The sequence below is a fragment of the Eupeodes corollae genome, chromosome 1 (assembly GCF_945859685.1).
Source record: "Eupeodes corollae chromosome 1, idEupCoro1.1, whole genome shotgun sequence".
NCBI lineage: Eukaryota > Metazoa > Arthropoda > Insecta > Diptera > Syrphidae > Eupeodes > Eupeodes corollae.
This window is the reverse complement of record NC_079147.1, coordinates 262,450,627-262,467,805: the sequence shown is the minus strand read 5'-3', so window position 1 is coordinate 262,467,805 and position 17,179 is coordinate 262,450,627. Positions and strand designations below refer to the sequence as shown.

At 34.2% G+C, this 17,179-nt stretch overlaps 1 protein-coding gene across 1 annotated transcript in view; it reads left to right on the top strand.

The window, feature by feature from the left end:
* The first annotated feature begins 7,137 nt into the window (after positions 1 to 7,137).
* LOC129938509 (frizzled) overlaps positions 7,138 to 17,179 on the top strand; it is a 265,725-nt gene continuing 255,683 nt past the window's right edge. The window contains exon 1 of the mRNA XM_056046121.1: positions 7,138 to 8,315. Within this exon, the coding sequence (XP_055902096.1) occupies positions 7,629 to 8,315 (687 nt within the window). The 5' untranslated portion in view covers positions 7,138 to 7,628. The remainder of the gene's footprint in view (positions 8,316 to 17,179) is intronic.

The following is a 17,179-nucleotide window of genomic DNA, read 5'->3' as shown; positions in this document are numbered from 1 at the left end:
AAATGTTTTAAATGCTTTTGCAATAAAATTTTCCTTTAAAATACTTTCCCAATTTTGTTTTCGAAATAGCAGTTCAACAAAAAACGGTATTGGTTCCCAAGAATTTGTTATTTAAATTGAAGACACTTAAATTTTTTTTTTTTTAAGTAAAATATAAACACTGCGAGAACATCTTCTCTAACAATTTTCAAAAAATTTAAATCTTATTTTGTCTGATAATTGAAATAAATAAACAAAAACTTTACTTTAATTAACCTTCTACATTAAAGAATATTTTTGAAAAAAATAATTGAATTTTACTTAATCTAATTGACAATATGGAGGATAGTGTAAGCATTTCAGATTTTTGAAACATACAAATATAAAAATGTAATAAAATCTAATATGTATATAACCAGATTTGTTTACTTTTAAGTATTAGATTATGATTTAACAAACACAAAATAACCAGAAAATATTAATCACATTATATTAAACATATAATTTTGTATTATGTAACATCTTGAGATATTTGAGACGTGAAACTAATTTCATAATATTTTCGGTAGAGTTTACTTTTTTGTTACCAAAATTATCAAAAAAATATATGAACCACGATGTTTTGTTTTCATTATTAAACTATATACAATTTTTTTACTTAGATATTCGTCAACAGAACTATGAATTAATTTTTTTCCAAAAAAATTTGTTATTTTCTTTGAAATTATTTCTTTAGCGTATTACGGTATTTACACTTTCTCAAATTAACAGTTCGGATTCGGCTATAAACTGTAGGTCTTTTTTTTTATTTTTTTTATAATTCATTTTTATTAATTCATTCTTAAACCTATCTTAAAGCTAGACAAAAATTCATAAAACTAGCCTAATTATCCATAACTTACAACTAACTTAATGGTTCCATACGGACACTCTAAGTTAAACTATGACACTAACTACTAATGCCTTTCGGCCCTAAGATCTATTTAACTTCAATTTATATTTTATTTATTTTGTATTTATTAGAAAATTATGGGAAAAAACTGTAGGTCTCCTCCATTCCTGATAACGGTAGGTACTCGGACACAGGAATGGTTGAGAGTAGTAAGTCACTAGGCTCTAGTTCTTAAAGCACTGTTGCGCTAACTAATTTATTATTAACTTCCCATAGGAAGTTATTGTAATAGGTCCGATTTGTCAAATTGAAAATTTTGACATTTCTCGACGTTTCAAGTTCCCTAGAGTCGAAATAAAAGATTTTTAGAAAGATGTCTTTGCGTGCGTGTGTACGTACGTTCGTATGTCCGTACGTTCGCGACGTTTTTTTCCTCGTCCATAGCTCAAGAACCAGAAGAGATATCGATTTCAAATAAACTTTTTTGTACAGATAATAAGGCAGAAAGATGTAGAAAGGGCTCTCAAGAAAATTGCCTTGGTGGTTTTTTTACCATAGCAGTTTGAAAAAAAGACGAACATTTTGGTTAACCTTAAATATCTTACGAACCAAAAACGCTAGAGACTTGAATTAAATTTTATATAATATATTGTGACGTGATATCAAAGGAGTATATTTTTTGAAAAATATCAATTTAACGGTTTTCTTTATAAATCAAAAAAAATGAAAAAAAAAATTCGTCACCTCCAACATTTTACGACTTATATATGATTTCATCTCCAAAACAATTTTGTGCAACGAAAAATAATGTTTTTCACATCTGATAAAATTTTGAAAAAAATCGAATTGAAAGTTTTTTTTTATAAAAAATAAAAATTTAAAAAAAAACATTACTCAAAGTTGGTAAAAATTGATTTTTGACTCAAATATCTTTTCAAAACTTTGAGATATTGGCTTGAATTTACTTTTATCTTTCAAAAAATATTGTTGTCATCATTCTGTAAAATTTTGAAAAAAATCTAATTGACAGTTTTCTTACAAAAATTAAAAACCGAAAAAAAAAATTACCAAAAGTTTGTAAATAATGATTTTCGACTCAATTATCTTATCTAAAATTTAAGATAATAGCTTCTAACTAATTTTCACTTATAAGAAATATTGTTTTCAAGAAATAAAACTTTTTAAAAAATAAAACTCTAAAAAAGCAATGCTAAAACTTGGTAAAAATTTACTTTCCACTCAAATAGCTTTTAATTTAAAATCTCACCGAATGTTGAAAACAATATTTTTTAATAACATAAAATAAGTTGCAGGCCATAGTCACAAGTTCTTGAAACTCAATTTTTACCAACTTTAAGTAATGTTTTTTTTTTAGGTTTTTAGTTATTATAAAAAAAACTCTCAAAATTTAGCCAGTTATTAAAAACGTTAATGTTCGTTGCACAAAGTTGTTCGTAATATGTTCAAGCAATTGTTTGGTATTACGTTACAATCTATTATATTTGATTTAATTTAACGTTCTAGCGTTATTGGTTCGTGAGATATTTAGGGTTTACCAAAATGTTTACCATTTTTTAACTGCTTTGGTAACCCAATTTTCTTGAGAGCTTTTTTTGCATTATTATATGTATAACAAAATTCATTTAAAGTCGATATCTCTGCTGGTTTTTGAGCTACGGACGACGAAAAAAACTTCGCGAACGTACACACGCCCGCACAGACATCGCTTTAAAAATATTTTATTTGAGCACTTGGGACCTTGAAACGTGAAGAAATTTCAAAATTTTCAATTTAACAAATCGGACTATGGGAAGTTAATACAATAAATAAACTAAAATTGAAAAATGTATGTAGAAAATTAATTTAAAAAACAAACGCTCTTAATCACGGTCAAGGTAAAGGCTCAACGCTTTGAGTCTCTGATGTCCAAAAAAAATTCAGTGTCAACGGATCATAAACGATTACAGCGTCAATGTTTAAAGCGTTGACCATCACACGAATGCCACCCTTCGGTCAATGCTGCTCCAAAATGCGTTTCCGCTTATGTGAGTCAAGGTGACAATTGATTGATTACAGTCAGTGCGACTTTAAAAAATGAATGTGTACATGAGTCAACGTGACATATGATGAGAAAATATTCTAAAGTTTTATTAAAAACATTTGCACATTTACATGAAATGACGTAAAGCTGTGTTTTACATTTTTTTAGAGAAAATCTAGGGATCAAAGATATGGGAACAACAAAAACAAATATAACTTACCTGTATATTTAGAACAAAAATTGAAGGGCCTTTTATGGATCAAGACAACTCAATTGGAAGGCAACTACAGTGAACTAGTTGTGATTGGTACTACCAATTGCCAGGTTAGAAACAAATCTGTTCTAAGTTGTCTTACATAATAGACCCCTAGCCAACTGTTAAATTTTTTTGAAACGGTTACAGGTGTGAAACAAGGATGCAATTTAAGTCCGCAAGCAACAAGGATGCAATTTAAGTCCGCAAGCATTCATAATGTTTATAGATGACATTTCCGATTATTTATGTGGCGGTGTAAGAATTGGGGGAATCCTTATTAAAGTTTTGATGTATGCATATGATTTGGTGCTCCTTACGGACACACTAGAAAGTTTACAGCGAATGATCAATCAGCTGAAAAAATACTGTGATGAATGGAAGCTGAATGTAAATATATATAAATAAATCCAAACGATGGTGTTTAGAAAAGGAGGTGGTTGCTACACTAGGAATGAGAAGTGGTTTTTTAATGAACAGGGATTAGAAACAGTAAAGTCATATAAATACTTGGGAATACATATCTGCTACAACATGAACAGGAGAAGCTATCTTCATCTGGAAAAACTGTCTGGAAGATAAAACTCGATGAGAATCAAATACCAATTTTTCCATTCAGTTTAAAAATCAATAATGCTACAAGGAGCTCATGTGTGTGGATACAAATCATACGATACAGTAGAAAAAACTGCTCCGATTTTTTTTAAAGCGAATTTTCAAGATTCCACAATCCTTACAAACCATATGCTATTTGTTGAAACAGGAATGTCACCACTATTCATAGAAACATTGCGACTTCATTTCAACTTCATTGCGAAAACTATGGTACTGGACGGATAAAGGTTGACCAAAAGAATAGAAAGTTACTTGATAGAGAAGGATATTGTGTTATGATCATTGGAAAGCACTCGCAGAGTTTGCTGGTCAGACTTTAAGGATTACTATGGATAATATCCATCAATGGTAGGAAGAGTTCGAAAATTTAATTAAAGCGGTGGATGAAAAAATGCGAGCGGAAAGCATTGAAAAAGCACTAACTTCAACTCATCGCGAAATGTATGCCAGCTCAAACCATAATCTTTGCGAAAACAACTATTTTAACGAAAAATACTCAACTGACACAATATTTAAGGCCAGAGAAGAAATTATGAACCTTAACTTTATACCCCACAGAGATTTGCAAATTTTCTGCACTATAATATGCGTGAAAGGGAAAACATTTATCACTTTCTGGGAAAATATCCTGCCTTAAAGGTGTTTAGGATTCATTTGTTTGGGAAACTAAAACTGGAGGAAACATTAATGAAAATGATTTTAAATGGCGCTAACTGGAAAAAAATTGCACAACTATTGTCAACAAGGATCGAAATATAGAAGAGCTATAATTGAAGAAAATTTTTAACATGCTTCTTAACTACTTTATTATGTACATTTTGTTAAACTCGGGCAGACCGCTTTATTTATGTCTTAAATTTAAAGAATAACACTTTTTTGTAAACTTAAATTTAAAAAATAAACAATAAATCTATCTATGTAATATAGTAGCTTATAACTCCCAGCCATTCTCGAGTGCCAGTTATTTCATTTCTTTAATCTAAGTGGTAAATTAGAGAAGGTACTTCCTATGACATTAATTACATTTGGATGATTTGCTAATTCAGTGAATAAAACTATAGTTGGCACAGGCATGGATTCAAACCAAGACTTCAAGCATGACAGTCCTACGCAATAACCATCACGCCTGGGTACTATTAAGATTTTCGTAAACAACTTTCGATTCGTATAAAGGTTAAATTTTGTATTTATTTTTAAACTGTTGATCGAATTGTAGTACCCGTGGCGTGATGGTTTGTGCGTTGGACTGTCATGCGAGAGGTCTTGGGTTTGATCCCTGCCTGTGCCACCCAAAACTTTTATTTACGGGTACTGCCTCTTGCGAGGAATTGACCAATTCTTCAAGAGTAATCCTTGTCTTAAAAAAGTGCTTTATTGAATGCAACTAACAGTTTTTCATTCTAAATTAACATTTAAATGTAAACATTTCCGTGATTTTTAAATTCAAAAATGTTCCTACATTAATGCAAAAAACTTCCGCATAGACCTTGGTGGCCAATTCATATCACCCTTTTAACAGATAACCTTACCCTCAAATCGTTCATGCAAAATGTTAATAGTGGCGTTTGCTGTGTCGCACGTAGCCCTGTCCTGTTAGAACCACATGTCTTCTAGGTCCTTATGGAATTGGACTATAAGAATTTAGTTATCATCGTTATGTAGCGCTCGCTGTTGATGGTGACTGCCTCACTAACGTCGTTTTCAAAAAAGTACGGCCCAATCATGCCGCCACCGCCGGCCCAATCACACCAATCGGTAACGTTTTGAGGATGTATTATCACCTGGTGAACCTCAGGTAGGTTTGTTGCGTCCTATATACTGCAATTTTCCTTGCGAACACAGCACTTCATCCAAAAATGCGCCTCGGTACTAAAGATGATTTTTCGGAAAAAAATTAGGTTCCTCTTAAAAACGATTCGAAAAACAGTCAGCGAGGAAGTGAGGAACTTTAAGCTCATGGGCCAATTGGATTTTGTAAAGGTGTATTCCCAAGTTCTGACGCCAAATTCACCAAGTTGAAGTCTGCGAAAGGCCGAGTTCTTGTGCACGATGAGGAATAGACGGCCTTTGGTTCTGCTGTACACTTTCACGGACAATGTTTTCGGCCGGGTCGATCTTGTGTTCCTTGAACGTACAGGTGTTGGCTGATTGTTTACTGTCGACAGTCAAGAACCACCACGACTACCTGTAAAATGGGAGCAATGCACGTAACGTTTACGTTAACAAACACTAATTTTGATAATAAAGTTTTAACAACCGAACGTGATGGTCAATAGTGTAACTTGCCATGATGATTTGGCATAAACAACTGAATAGTAAACAAAAGATTTGACAGATGTCACCGAAACAAAATGACTACCACGCCGCCAAAATCAACTCGCGTCAGCTGAAAAAACTCTTCGACTTTTCTTCTTAAGAAATATTTTTCAGTTGCAATAGTATTCAAGAAAGCTGGAGAACTCTCAAACGGTAAAAGTAATCGTTGAGACCCTTAATTCAAAAATGTCATTAAAATTACATCACTTAATTTGGCAACGACCAGACAAATATTCCGAATTTCCTGATTCTTTGAGTCATTTGCTTTAGAATTCTAAACAGACTTAAATTGTACATGTTTAATGTTTATAAACTTTGCAATATGTGATGTGAACACCTACAAAAATTATTAAGTTCTAAACAATAATTTTAAGAAGACATAAAATCTTCATTAAATATAATTTTGTTTTGTTTTGTGGCTGGCAATGTCTGATTCACTTATTCTCTTAAATTTGAATGTTAAATATTACTTCTTTAATCTTTCACATATCACATTTGAGCGAGGAAGAATGAACTTAACCACAAATAATGACAACAACAGAGAACAGACTGAACAGAGCAACTTAAATGAAATAATACTCAAATAAAACAAAAACAACAAAATGCCGCCAGTTTTCTTAAACCCATTTTCACATTTAATTTCCATTTCTAGATTAAATTTGTATTCAAAAATTAATTAGTTGTTATTTTTAATTAAACATTAAACATTTCTTAGAATTAACACAAATTATATTTTCATTCCTAATCCAAGCTTAAAATACGAATAAAATAATAAAACAAATCGGATGAACGATAAATAGTAAGTCAAAACACAAATTCATTTTGTCAATAATAAAAAAGAGATATTTTATCTTCACTAATTCTCTTCTTCTAAATTTTACTCTCTTTCAAAATTCATTTCATTTCTCTTCATCTCTTTCAGTTTGATTTTGTGAATTAAATGAAATAAAAACAAATCCAAAATGAATTTCCCAAGTAATTCATCCCTTAAAGTTCATCCAAAATTTATCTCAACTCGAAACTCGTCAGTTGGTGAATGTCGCTCTTTGAAGGTGGATTGTGTTTCGTTTAACGGTCGGTCAAACGAATTATTATTGAAACCCATAATTTGTTTTTTTCTGTTTCTTTTTGTCGGATATTGAAAAATTGTTTACGCGCGTAATCATCAAATTAAAAAATAAAGAAATATTACACCTTACGCCGGTGATACAAATTACCAACGTGTCTAAATAATAAAAATAAATCGCTATCAACTTATAACGGCAGTGCATTGTCTGATATAAAAGCGGAACAATGCTCGCCGGTTATTGTTTACAGTTGCAATTCGAATCGAGCTCGAGTGAGTAAGTGAGTGAGTGAGAGGGGGTGGTGTTGAATTATCACTCGAAATCAAGTGTAATATCATAGTAAATATAATATTTTGTGTTTTTTTTTTTAATTGTTGTTTGAAATCCCTCTCTTGCATGAGGTCCTGTTTGCCATAAAAGAAAGTGTTGAAAATATCAAATTATAAATAAAATCTTCGGTTAGCAATGGAAAAGTCCTTGCTAGTGTTTTTCTTAGCTTTATTCGTTGTCCCCAACTGCAATGCAGTTCAAAGGATCTACGACTCGAATATCGGCAGTGGCGGTTACCACCATCACAGTGGCGTCGAAGTCCTGCCGGGTTCCTCCTCCGCCATGTCGTCCGATTTATTTCCCCATCACAATCGCTGTGAGCCCATAACCATATCCATTTGCAAGGATATTCCCTACAACATGACCATAATGCCGAATCTAATTGGTCATACGCGTCAAGAGGAAGCCGGTCTGGAAGTGCATCAGTTCGCGCCACTTGTTAAAATCGCATGCAGTCCGGATCTGCAGTTGTTCCTTTGTTCGTTGTACGTGCCCGTGTGCACAATTCTTGACGAGCCGATTCCGCCGTGTCGGAGTTTGTGCGAATCGGCGCGTTTGTGCGAGGCTCTAATGAAACACTACAATTTTAATTGGCCCGAAAACTTAGAGTGCACCAAGTTTCCAGTGTACGGAGGCGATGGATTGTGTGTGGCCGAAAATACCACAGCAACGACGCCATCACCGACTCGGGCAAATCTGCCTCGAGTGACTCCACCGAGGAAGAATGTCGCCGAAGCCCCACACCGGAATATTGGATTTGTTTGTCCGGTTCAGCTCAAGACACCTTCGGGCATGGGATATTCGCTTAAGGTTGGAGGAAAGGTGAGAGTTTTTTTTTTAATTTTTTCTCTACTACTTTCTACCTTTTACCTGTTTTTTGGTTAGGTAGGTATAATGAATAAAAAGGACTCCTCTTCGAAGGTGATAATCCCTTCGGCCTTTTAACAAAGACAGACGTCCTTGTTTTATGTTTTCTTTGATTTTTGTTTTTGTTGTTCTTGTTGTGGGTAGGTATAGGTATCTAACCTTTCCACTTGCTCTAAAAGAGTCTGTCTTCTGTCCTTCCTTTAAGCAAATTCCACCCTTAAATATTTCCTAACGAAGGATATTCCTCCTTTTAAAACGATCCTTCGTGTTTTTTGAACATTTCCATATAACGATACGAAGGACGACGACAACGACGAAGACGCATTCTTTATGTTTGACCTTTTTTTGTTGTTGCTTTTATTTGGTTTTAATTATCCCCTCATTGATTCTCTTATTGTGTGTGTTTATTTGTTGAATGAGGTAGAGACGAGCAGGTACAAAAATTGTGCACAAATTGGAAGTTGTTCAAGGATTATTCTTTTTTATTATGTGATTTTTAGTAGAGAAACGATGATAAGATAGGTAGGTTAGGTTAGGTACCTATAGGAAGATACCTAGAAAGGTAGGTCTCTAGGTAGTTGCTCATTGATGTGGGTAAGGGTTCTAATTTTTTCTTTACATTTTTGTAAAATTTTCTAAAACAAATGATTTTAGAATTTGAAGAGGATACCTGCCTAAGGATGAACATTCGTCTTATTTGTCCACTTAGAAGTATGCTCAATAATTAGGTGAATGTAAATCGATTTTATTGAAGGAAGACTAGAGTATTTATTTGTTTTACAAAAGGGATATTCAAGCTTAGAAGCTTAGAGGTAGGTACCTGAAAATATATTTTTGTTTTTTTTTTTTTGAAATTATTAGAAATGTTGAATGAAACAGAACAACAAACTATTGAAGTGTGAATAAAGAACTGGATCATTTGAGTTGTATGTTCGTTACCTATACTGAAAAATTCCTGTTTTTTCGAAAGTCCATATGAAATTCTTGGAGGACGTTAATATGAGTTGTCTTTTTTCTTAAGAAAATTTAATTCTTAGGTGTCCTTTCAAAAACTTTAAATTACAGCAAAATATCAAGTTTTTATTAATTTCGAAACTTAGTATTGAGTGTTTTTTTGAGACTTTCGTTTTAAAAGCAAAACAACAAATTTAATGGAATGACCAAATTGTTGGCTTTAATAGCTTACAAATTTTATTATCATAAGTTTTTTTCACGGGTACTGCGTCTTGTGAGGAACTGACAAGTCCCACCAAACAACAGAAACCTGACAAATACAGAAATTGACCAACATTTACAACTGATGGACGAAACAATAAAACGAACGATGGAACAGACAATACCAAACTACAAAGAACAGGACTAAATGGACGCTTACAGAAACGCGACTATTGGCGCACTACGTAAGCACAAGAGTGGCTTACTGACAAGACTCAAAAACTTGCACGGACGACTTACAGGCCCACGCGACTTGGGGGTTAGGACACTGAAATCGTCAATAAAAAATGTCAATATGTTGATCAAGGAGAGCTAAAGGTTATCAATTAACAAGTACTGGGACCGTAAGATCTGGTCAGTTAATTCCAGTGACCCTAGTATGTTCCCTAAAATCAACAAGATATTCAGAAAAAAAGAACGACAGTGACCTTCCGAGTCTGAAACTCCAAAGAACTGAAGAGAACAGAGACGAACTCATGACAGTGCAAATAGATCCAGAGGAAGCCATCTTTGACAATGACTTTTACATAATTGAAGATCCGAAGAAAAAAGTGGAGGCGGTGGGAGCTGCTTTCCAGCAAGTGTACAAGGTGAATGTTAGCATTCGCCCCAACCACGACGTGGAAAACAGAGCCATTCTTAATCACCTTTTCCTTCGAAATGATATGACAATGGTGATCTGAGAACCGCAGTTTCATGCGGTTCAGTGACGATTACTTGGCAAATGCCATAATCGTCGAGCAAACGGGACCAAGTCCCTTGTTAGTGACGAAGGTTGAGCTTCAGCTCATCTTTAATTCAATAAAAAACAAAAAGTCAGCATGGCGTCGATGGTATATCCAACGTTGTACTAAGACATTTACCGATGGAAGCAATTGACATTTACACCACACTCTTCAACAATGCACTGAATAATGCATATTATCCAGTACAGTAGAAGACCGCTGTGGTTCATCCTCTCCCGAAAAAGGGAAAGGACAACTCCAACCCGTCAAATCTTCGGTCGATAAGTCTTCTTCCGAGCATCAGCAAAGTTTTCGAAAAGATCATAAATAGGGCTCTGACTAAGTGGGCTGCGGACAACAAAATAATTCCGGATAATCAGTTCGGGTTCAAGGCGGGTCATGACACAATTTATGCTGCGTCTAAACTCGTTTCTGATATTCAATGGAATAAATCCAAACAACAATGCACAGGTGCTGTTCTGGTTGATTTGGAAAAGGCCTTTGACACCGTATGGTTAGAGGGTCTTTACCTAAAACTGAGCAGGCTTGGCATAAGCAAGCCATTGTTGTATATACTTTATGATATGCTTAACGGTAGAAAGTTTGTTGTCAAAAGTGGCAATGTAACTTCTACCACAACATTCTCAATTAAAAATGGTCTTCAACAGGGAGCAGTGCATTCGATGACTCTCTTCGGCATTTACACCAGCTATCTGATAGGTGCTCTTACAAAGGCAATTGCGTACGCCGACGATCTAATTGCGTACAGAACGGCCCGAAAGGTTGAGGTTATAAGAATTCTCTTGCAGCGTGTTTTCGACAAGATTCAGCGATATTGCGACGACTGGAAACTGAAAATAAATGTCCAGAAGTCGGAGACAATTCTGTTCCGGGCTCCGTTGGCTAGGGTGTTTATAGTTGTCTTGTGTGGTTCAACGTAGCCCCTTCCCAGAAGGAGAAGTTTCAGGTGTTCGAGCGGAATTGTTTACGACGCTGTACCGGCATATATCCAACAACCGAATCTTCTTACGTGCATTACTATTCCAACGAGGCTATACAACAGGGCTCGAATCAACAGAATTGACAATTTCTTGATAAAACTCATTCGAGGTCACATTGCAAGAGCTAGCAAGAGCACCAATTTAATTTTCGGAGCGTTCTATCCGAACGACCACGTCAGACGAAGAACCGTGGATAGTCGACTCCTGTACAATCGGGGCGTCATGGCACAAGGCGGAGCAGAGCTCCTTCGGTTCAGTAGGGCTGTGACCGAACGGGACCGAACTGATAGGGTGAAGCAGGAGAACCAGTTTTGGTGGCTTCAATCGGCACTTGATAATGGGTAGTCGGGATGGGTTTTTAAGCCTTGGCCGGCTTACATACTTGTAAAATTTTGTAATAAATACAAAAATAAATAAAATTTAATTTGAAGTAAAATAGATCTTAGGGCCGAAAGGCATTAGTATTAAGTGTTAGAGTGTCCGTATGGGAGTAGTTGTAAGTTATGGTTATTTAGGCAAGTTTTATGAATTTTTGTCAAGCTTTAAGATAGTTTTAAGATTGAATTAATAAAAATGAATTAAAAAAAAAAGTGCGTTGGACTGTCATGTCAGAGGTCTTGGATGCGATCCCTGCCTGTGCCACCTTATTTTTTTTCACAGGTACTGCCTGTTGCGAAGAACTGAAAAATCCTCCAAGAGTAATTCTTGCCATGAAAATGTGCTTTCTCAAATTAGCCGTTCGGATTCGGCATTATACTGTAGGTCCCTTCCATCTCTGACAACATGTGCATTAAATACTATTTTAATGTCTGGAGTTTTTCGGACCTTTGGGAGGCAGCAAAAATCATACCAATTGCTAAAAATGCGGACCTTTAAAAGGCAGCAAAAATCATACGACTTTCTAAAAATGCTAAGGTTCTGAATAAATATCATATCTCAATTCTACCCTATTTGTCTAAAATCTTTGAAATAATTTTGCAAATCCAAATTTACGCTTACTTCACAGCAAACTCTTTGCTCATTCCAAAACAGTCTGGCTTCTGAAAAAAGTACAGCTTAACAACAGCACTCTTTTGATGTAATTTTCTTAGTCTTCTTTTATTTGCCTAAGGCTTTTAACACTCAACCATGTTATTCTGTGTAAAAAAACTTATGCAGCAGTTTCATTTTTCTGCAAGTCCCGCTGAACTTGTATATTCTTATTTGACTAACAGTGAACATGCAGTTCAAATAAGTGACTGTTAATCCAGTTGTTTACCTTCTTCATATGGTGTTCCTCAAGGGTCAATATTGGGTCCTCTACTATTCTGTATCTATGTCAATGAACTTCCAAGTTTACTTCAATTGTACTCTTGGACTCATTGAGCACGGCGTCTCTAATATCAATGAAGACCTTGTCAAAATTTTAAACTGGTCTTACTTAAATGGTCTTTCCTTAAACTCTATCAATTTTCCTCGATTTTGTTAGGTAATGCTCCCATTGAAAATGTAGATATTGCCAAAAATCTCGCCGTTAACATTAAATGCTCTCTAACATGGGAGAACTATCTCATAAGAATCAAAGGCAAAGATAATGGTGCCCTACGTTCGTAACCTAGTTTTTTAAACCAGTAAAAAATACACTCCTGTTGCTTGCCCAGACTTACCTTAAACTTCATAATTTGTTGCTACTTTTTTAATGTACTGCTTACACACCAACCACAATACTTTTATGACAAGATTTATTTCTCTACTTCTAGAAAATCTCGTCAATTGATTAATCCTAAATAAGTTTAAAATCCGAACGTCAATTTTTTATAAACTCAGAAGGACTGCGGAACTCTCTCCCATACGCTATCAAGGATAGCCCAAACCCAACAAGAATTCAAAAGGCTTTAAAAGTTTATTTTTCAAATAAAATAAAAGCTATAAATCTATGCGATTCAGCCATTATATAATCTTTTAAAAAATACTTTTGTAAGCTCCCGGGCTATAAAAACCGACTAATGATATGAATTTTGTTGCCTCTTCATCATTGTAAGGCTTTGATTAAATCTTCAATTCTTTCCAATCGAAGCTCATTCTCCCGAAAATATCTTGTTTTAAGGGAACGAAAATCACTACTTGCAAATAAAACATTACAATTTTCTTAAGGGCGTCAGTTATGAGAGACTTTACTGTATTTTCAAAGACTTTTTTTTTCAAAATCTTGGATTTCGTAAATATTGTAAAAAAAGACTATTTTTCGCGCTACCTAAGACAAACTAGAATAACTGGTTGTTGTACACATTATAAATTGTCCCCTGTCTCGTCGGTAAGAAAAAAAATATATTTTCTTTTGTTTTTAATTTCTTTATTTTGTGTGGATTAATCCAAACGGAAAGACAAAATTAATTTATTTATCATAATTTTCATATTAAACATTTATTGTATGTCTTCATTTGGATATACCTTTTACCTATACTCTGCCCGTCTTATAATAAAAGATAGATTCTTAATTAACAATAATTACACGTAGATACATATTTATTTTATTTTATAACAAAGCCATCAAAGATCATCAATTGGAATGTCTATTTTGTTGTATGTTATCATTTTTATCTATCAAACACATGTTCGTTGTTTGTCATATAAATGTATATATATGCATTTATATATGTACCGCCTCTTTTATACAATAGACATTTTGTTCAAAAAAAAAAAGTTGACTTTGTTATCAGATGTCATCACAAACCTTGAGAATGACAATCCAAAAAAAAAAAAAACAAATTAACAAAAGACAACTTCCACGACACCTCAAATGAATTTATTCAATTTGAATATTTCACTTGATCTTTTTAATATCACTCATTCCCTTCATGAAACATGAGTCTTCCACAACATTCATTTAATGTTTGAATTAAAAAAGTTCCTATACATTTATGATAAAATGCACTCACATAAAAACCCATGACGCTGCTGACGTGGCAATTTCCGTTGTCTATAAAAGCATCAAAATCCTCTGTGTTTTGATTTGAAAATAAAAAAGAGTACATAATTCCATCCCAACACTTTAGTCATAATAATCAAAAACAATCACATGCAGCACAATAAACAGCCGCCATGCTGCGCTGGAAGACCGTGCCGTGCAACACTTCTTCAGCTTCAGATAGACAGAGATTGCCCATAGTTAGCCTTATCCAACATCTTCTTGCATTAAAACAACACGATTTCACTTCCATTTCTAGAGAAGATGGAAAATGGAAAACTAAGGCACTAGCAAATGGTTGATGGCGGATGTGATGTGTGGGGATCGTTCTTGAAGTGATGCGCGACTTTTCGTTCCATAGGCATAAAGTCTGTATTTTTTTTTAATGATACCACTAATGCTCACGTTTAAATGGCAAGACATCACGATTTAGTTTCAGTGCCACAAAGTTTTATAGTTTATGGCGACATAAATTCAATCGTCTGCATCTGCAGCAACAGCAACATTCGTAGTTAATGAAAACTTTTTAAATTCAAGTAAAAAAACAACAACAAAAAGCAGATCATAAACAGTCATAAAACAAACTGATTTAAGTGCAAGTAATGTTTTATTTTTTATACCTACATATTAATTTTTAATTTGTACTTTAACGATTTTTTTCTTAATCTTAAGAGTTTACAAAATTTAAATAAGATTTCAAATAACACTTTATGTGTAGTTTTGTGTTAAGTCAAATAAAATTTTAGGGTTTCAGTTTTTTAGAGATATAATCATTGGAGTTTTAAAATTGTGATAAAAGCCTCATAACACCTTTTGTCTTTGTTGTAAGTTAAAGATGGTCAAATGTCATGAAAATCTGTTTTTCGTGAATATCTCGTTTTGGTAGCTCCAATGATATGCTAACATCTAAAATGAATAAAAAAGGCGGAGGAAAAGTCCGCTGAGAGCTAAGGCCTAGTGACTAACAACTGTCAACCATTCCTTTGATCAAGTAATGTTATCAGATTAAAGTGTAAACGAAACTATTGCTTACTATGTCATATCCTATAGTTGATCATTTTTTTGTCTTATTTTACTAGACTTGTTAGCAAGCCTAAGAAAATGGTACTTGTTTAAAATTATCCTGGTAAAACCATATTTTTTAGACAATCATAAAAAACGGCGGCCACAAGTATTTTTCCAACTGCTTAGAAACAAGCTAAAATTATCAAAAAAAAAAATGGGGTGGCGCAACAGTCCGTTGTGAACCAGGGCCTAGTGACTTACAACTCTCAACCATTCCTGTGTGCGAGTACTGTTGTCAGGAATGGAAGGGACCTACAATTTTAGGCCGAATCCGAACGGCTAATTTGAGAAAGCACTTTTTCATGACAAGATTTACTCTTGAAGGATTTGTCAATTCCTCGCAAGAGGCAGTACCCGCGGAAATTAATTTTTTTTTAAATTAAGGTGGCACAGGCAGGGATTGAACCCAAGACCCCTTGCATGACAGTCCAACGCACTAACCATCATGCCACGGGTACTACAAACAAGCTACAAGCTAAAATTATACCCATTCCAAAAAACCAGAATGATTTTAGACCTATTGCCATTCTATCATTTCTCTCTAAGGTAATGGAAGGGATAATAAACTCCCAAATACGAAAATATCTAAACAACAAACATTTGCTATTCAGTCTGGTTTTCGTCCCAAGCACAGCTGTACAACAGCTCTCATAAATGTTGTAGAAAATATAAGGCAAACTGTTGACTCTGATAATGTTGTTTTTCTCGTTCTTTTAGACTTTTCTAAGGCATTTGACACGGTCAACCATAATGTCATTTGTCGTTCGCTAATAAATAAGTTTAACTTCTCTTTTCCTTCGACAATGTTAATTAAGTCATACCTGGATTGCAGATCTCAGGCAGCATGTCTGAACTTCTCATGTTAGACAGAGGAGTCCCACATGGTTCAATACTTGGTCCACTATTATTTTCCATGTATATAAATGACTTGCCTGCTTGCTTGCAAAACAGTCAAGTGGATATGTACGCTGACGATGTTCAGATACGGAAAAGCTCTCCCCTGGGTTTGGTTAAAAATGCAGCAGTTAAGGTTAATGAGGATTCATCCACGGTTCATAATTGGTCTCAGGAAAATGGACTTAGCATAAACCCACTTAAGTCTAAATGCTTGGTGATTTCAAGAAAGTTAATCGAAACATATGACTTCCCCAAAATATACTTAAATAATAATCAAATTGAATTTGCCGATTCAGCAAGAAACTTAGGAATTACGTTTACTAAAACACTTTCTTGGAATCACCATATTCGACTAACAATTGGTAGGGTTAACGGAGGGCTTCGTATGCTGTGGACTAATCATAAAATAACACCCTTAAAAACAAGAATCATATTAGCCAAAACACTTCTGATTCCTATTATGCTCTATGGCTGTGAAATTTTCAATAATTGTGATTATGAGCACAAGCGTAAGCTTAATGTTGCATATAACAGGTATATCTTCAGTTTAAGAAAGTACGATCACGTTTCTCAATTTTCCAAATCAATTTATGGCGTTACTCTTGAAAATCTTTTTAAGCTTAGAACGTTAACACTGCTACACAATGTTTTGCAAACTCATCAACCACCTTACCTTCATAATAAGATATGTCATTCGCATTCTCTTAGAACTTTAAATATTCGGCCTATACGTTACGCGTTCTTAATATCTCGAGCACCAGTTTTTTATCAATGCGATACGTCTGTAGAATTCTCTTCCCCGATCAATAAGGATGATATGCAGTACTGAGTTGTTCGGGATTAAACTCAAGGAGTACTTGGAGACATTAACATAATTACGATTTTTTGTTCTCTTTCTATAACTTATATCCTTTTTATCTCTCATTACCTGCCTACTCAATTTAAGTCATTAAAATTAATTGTATTGAA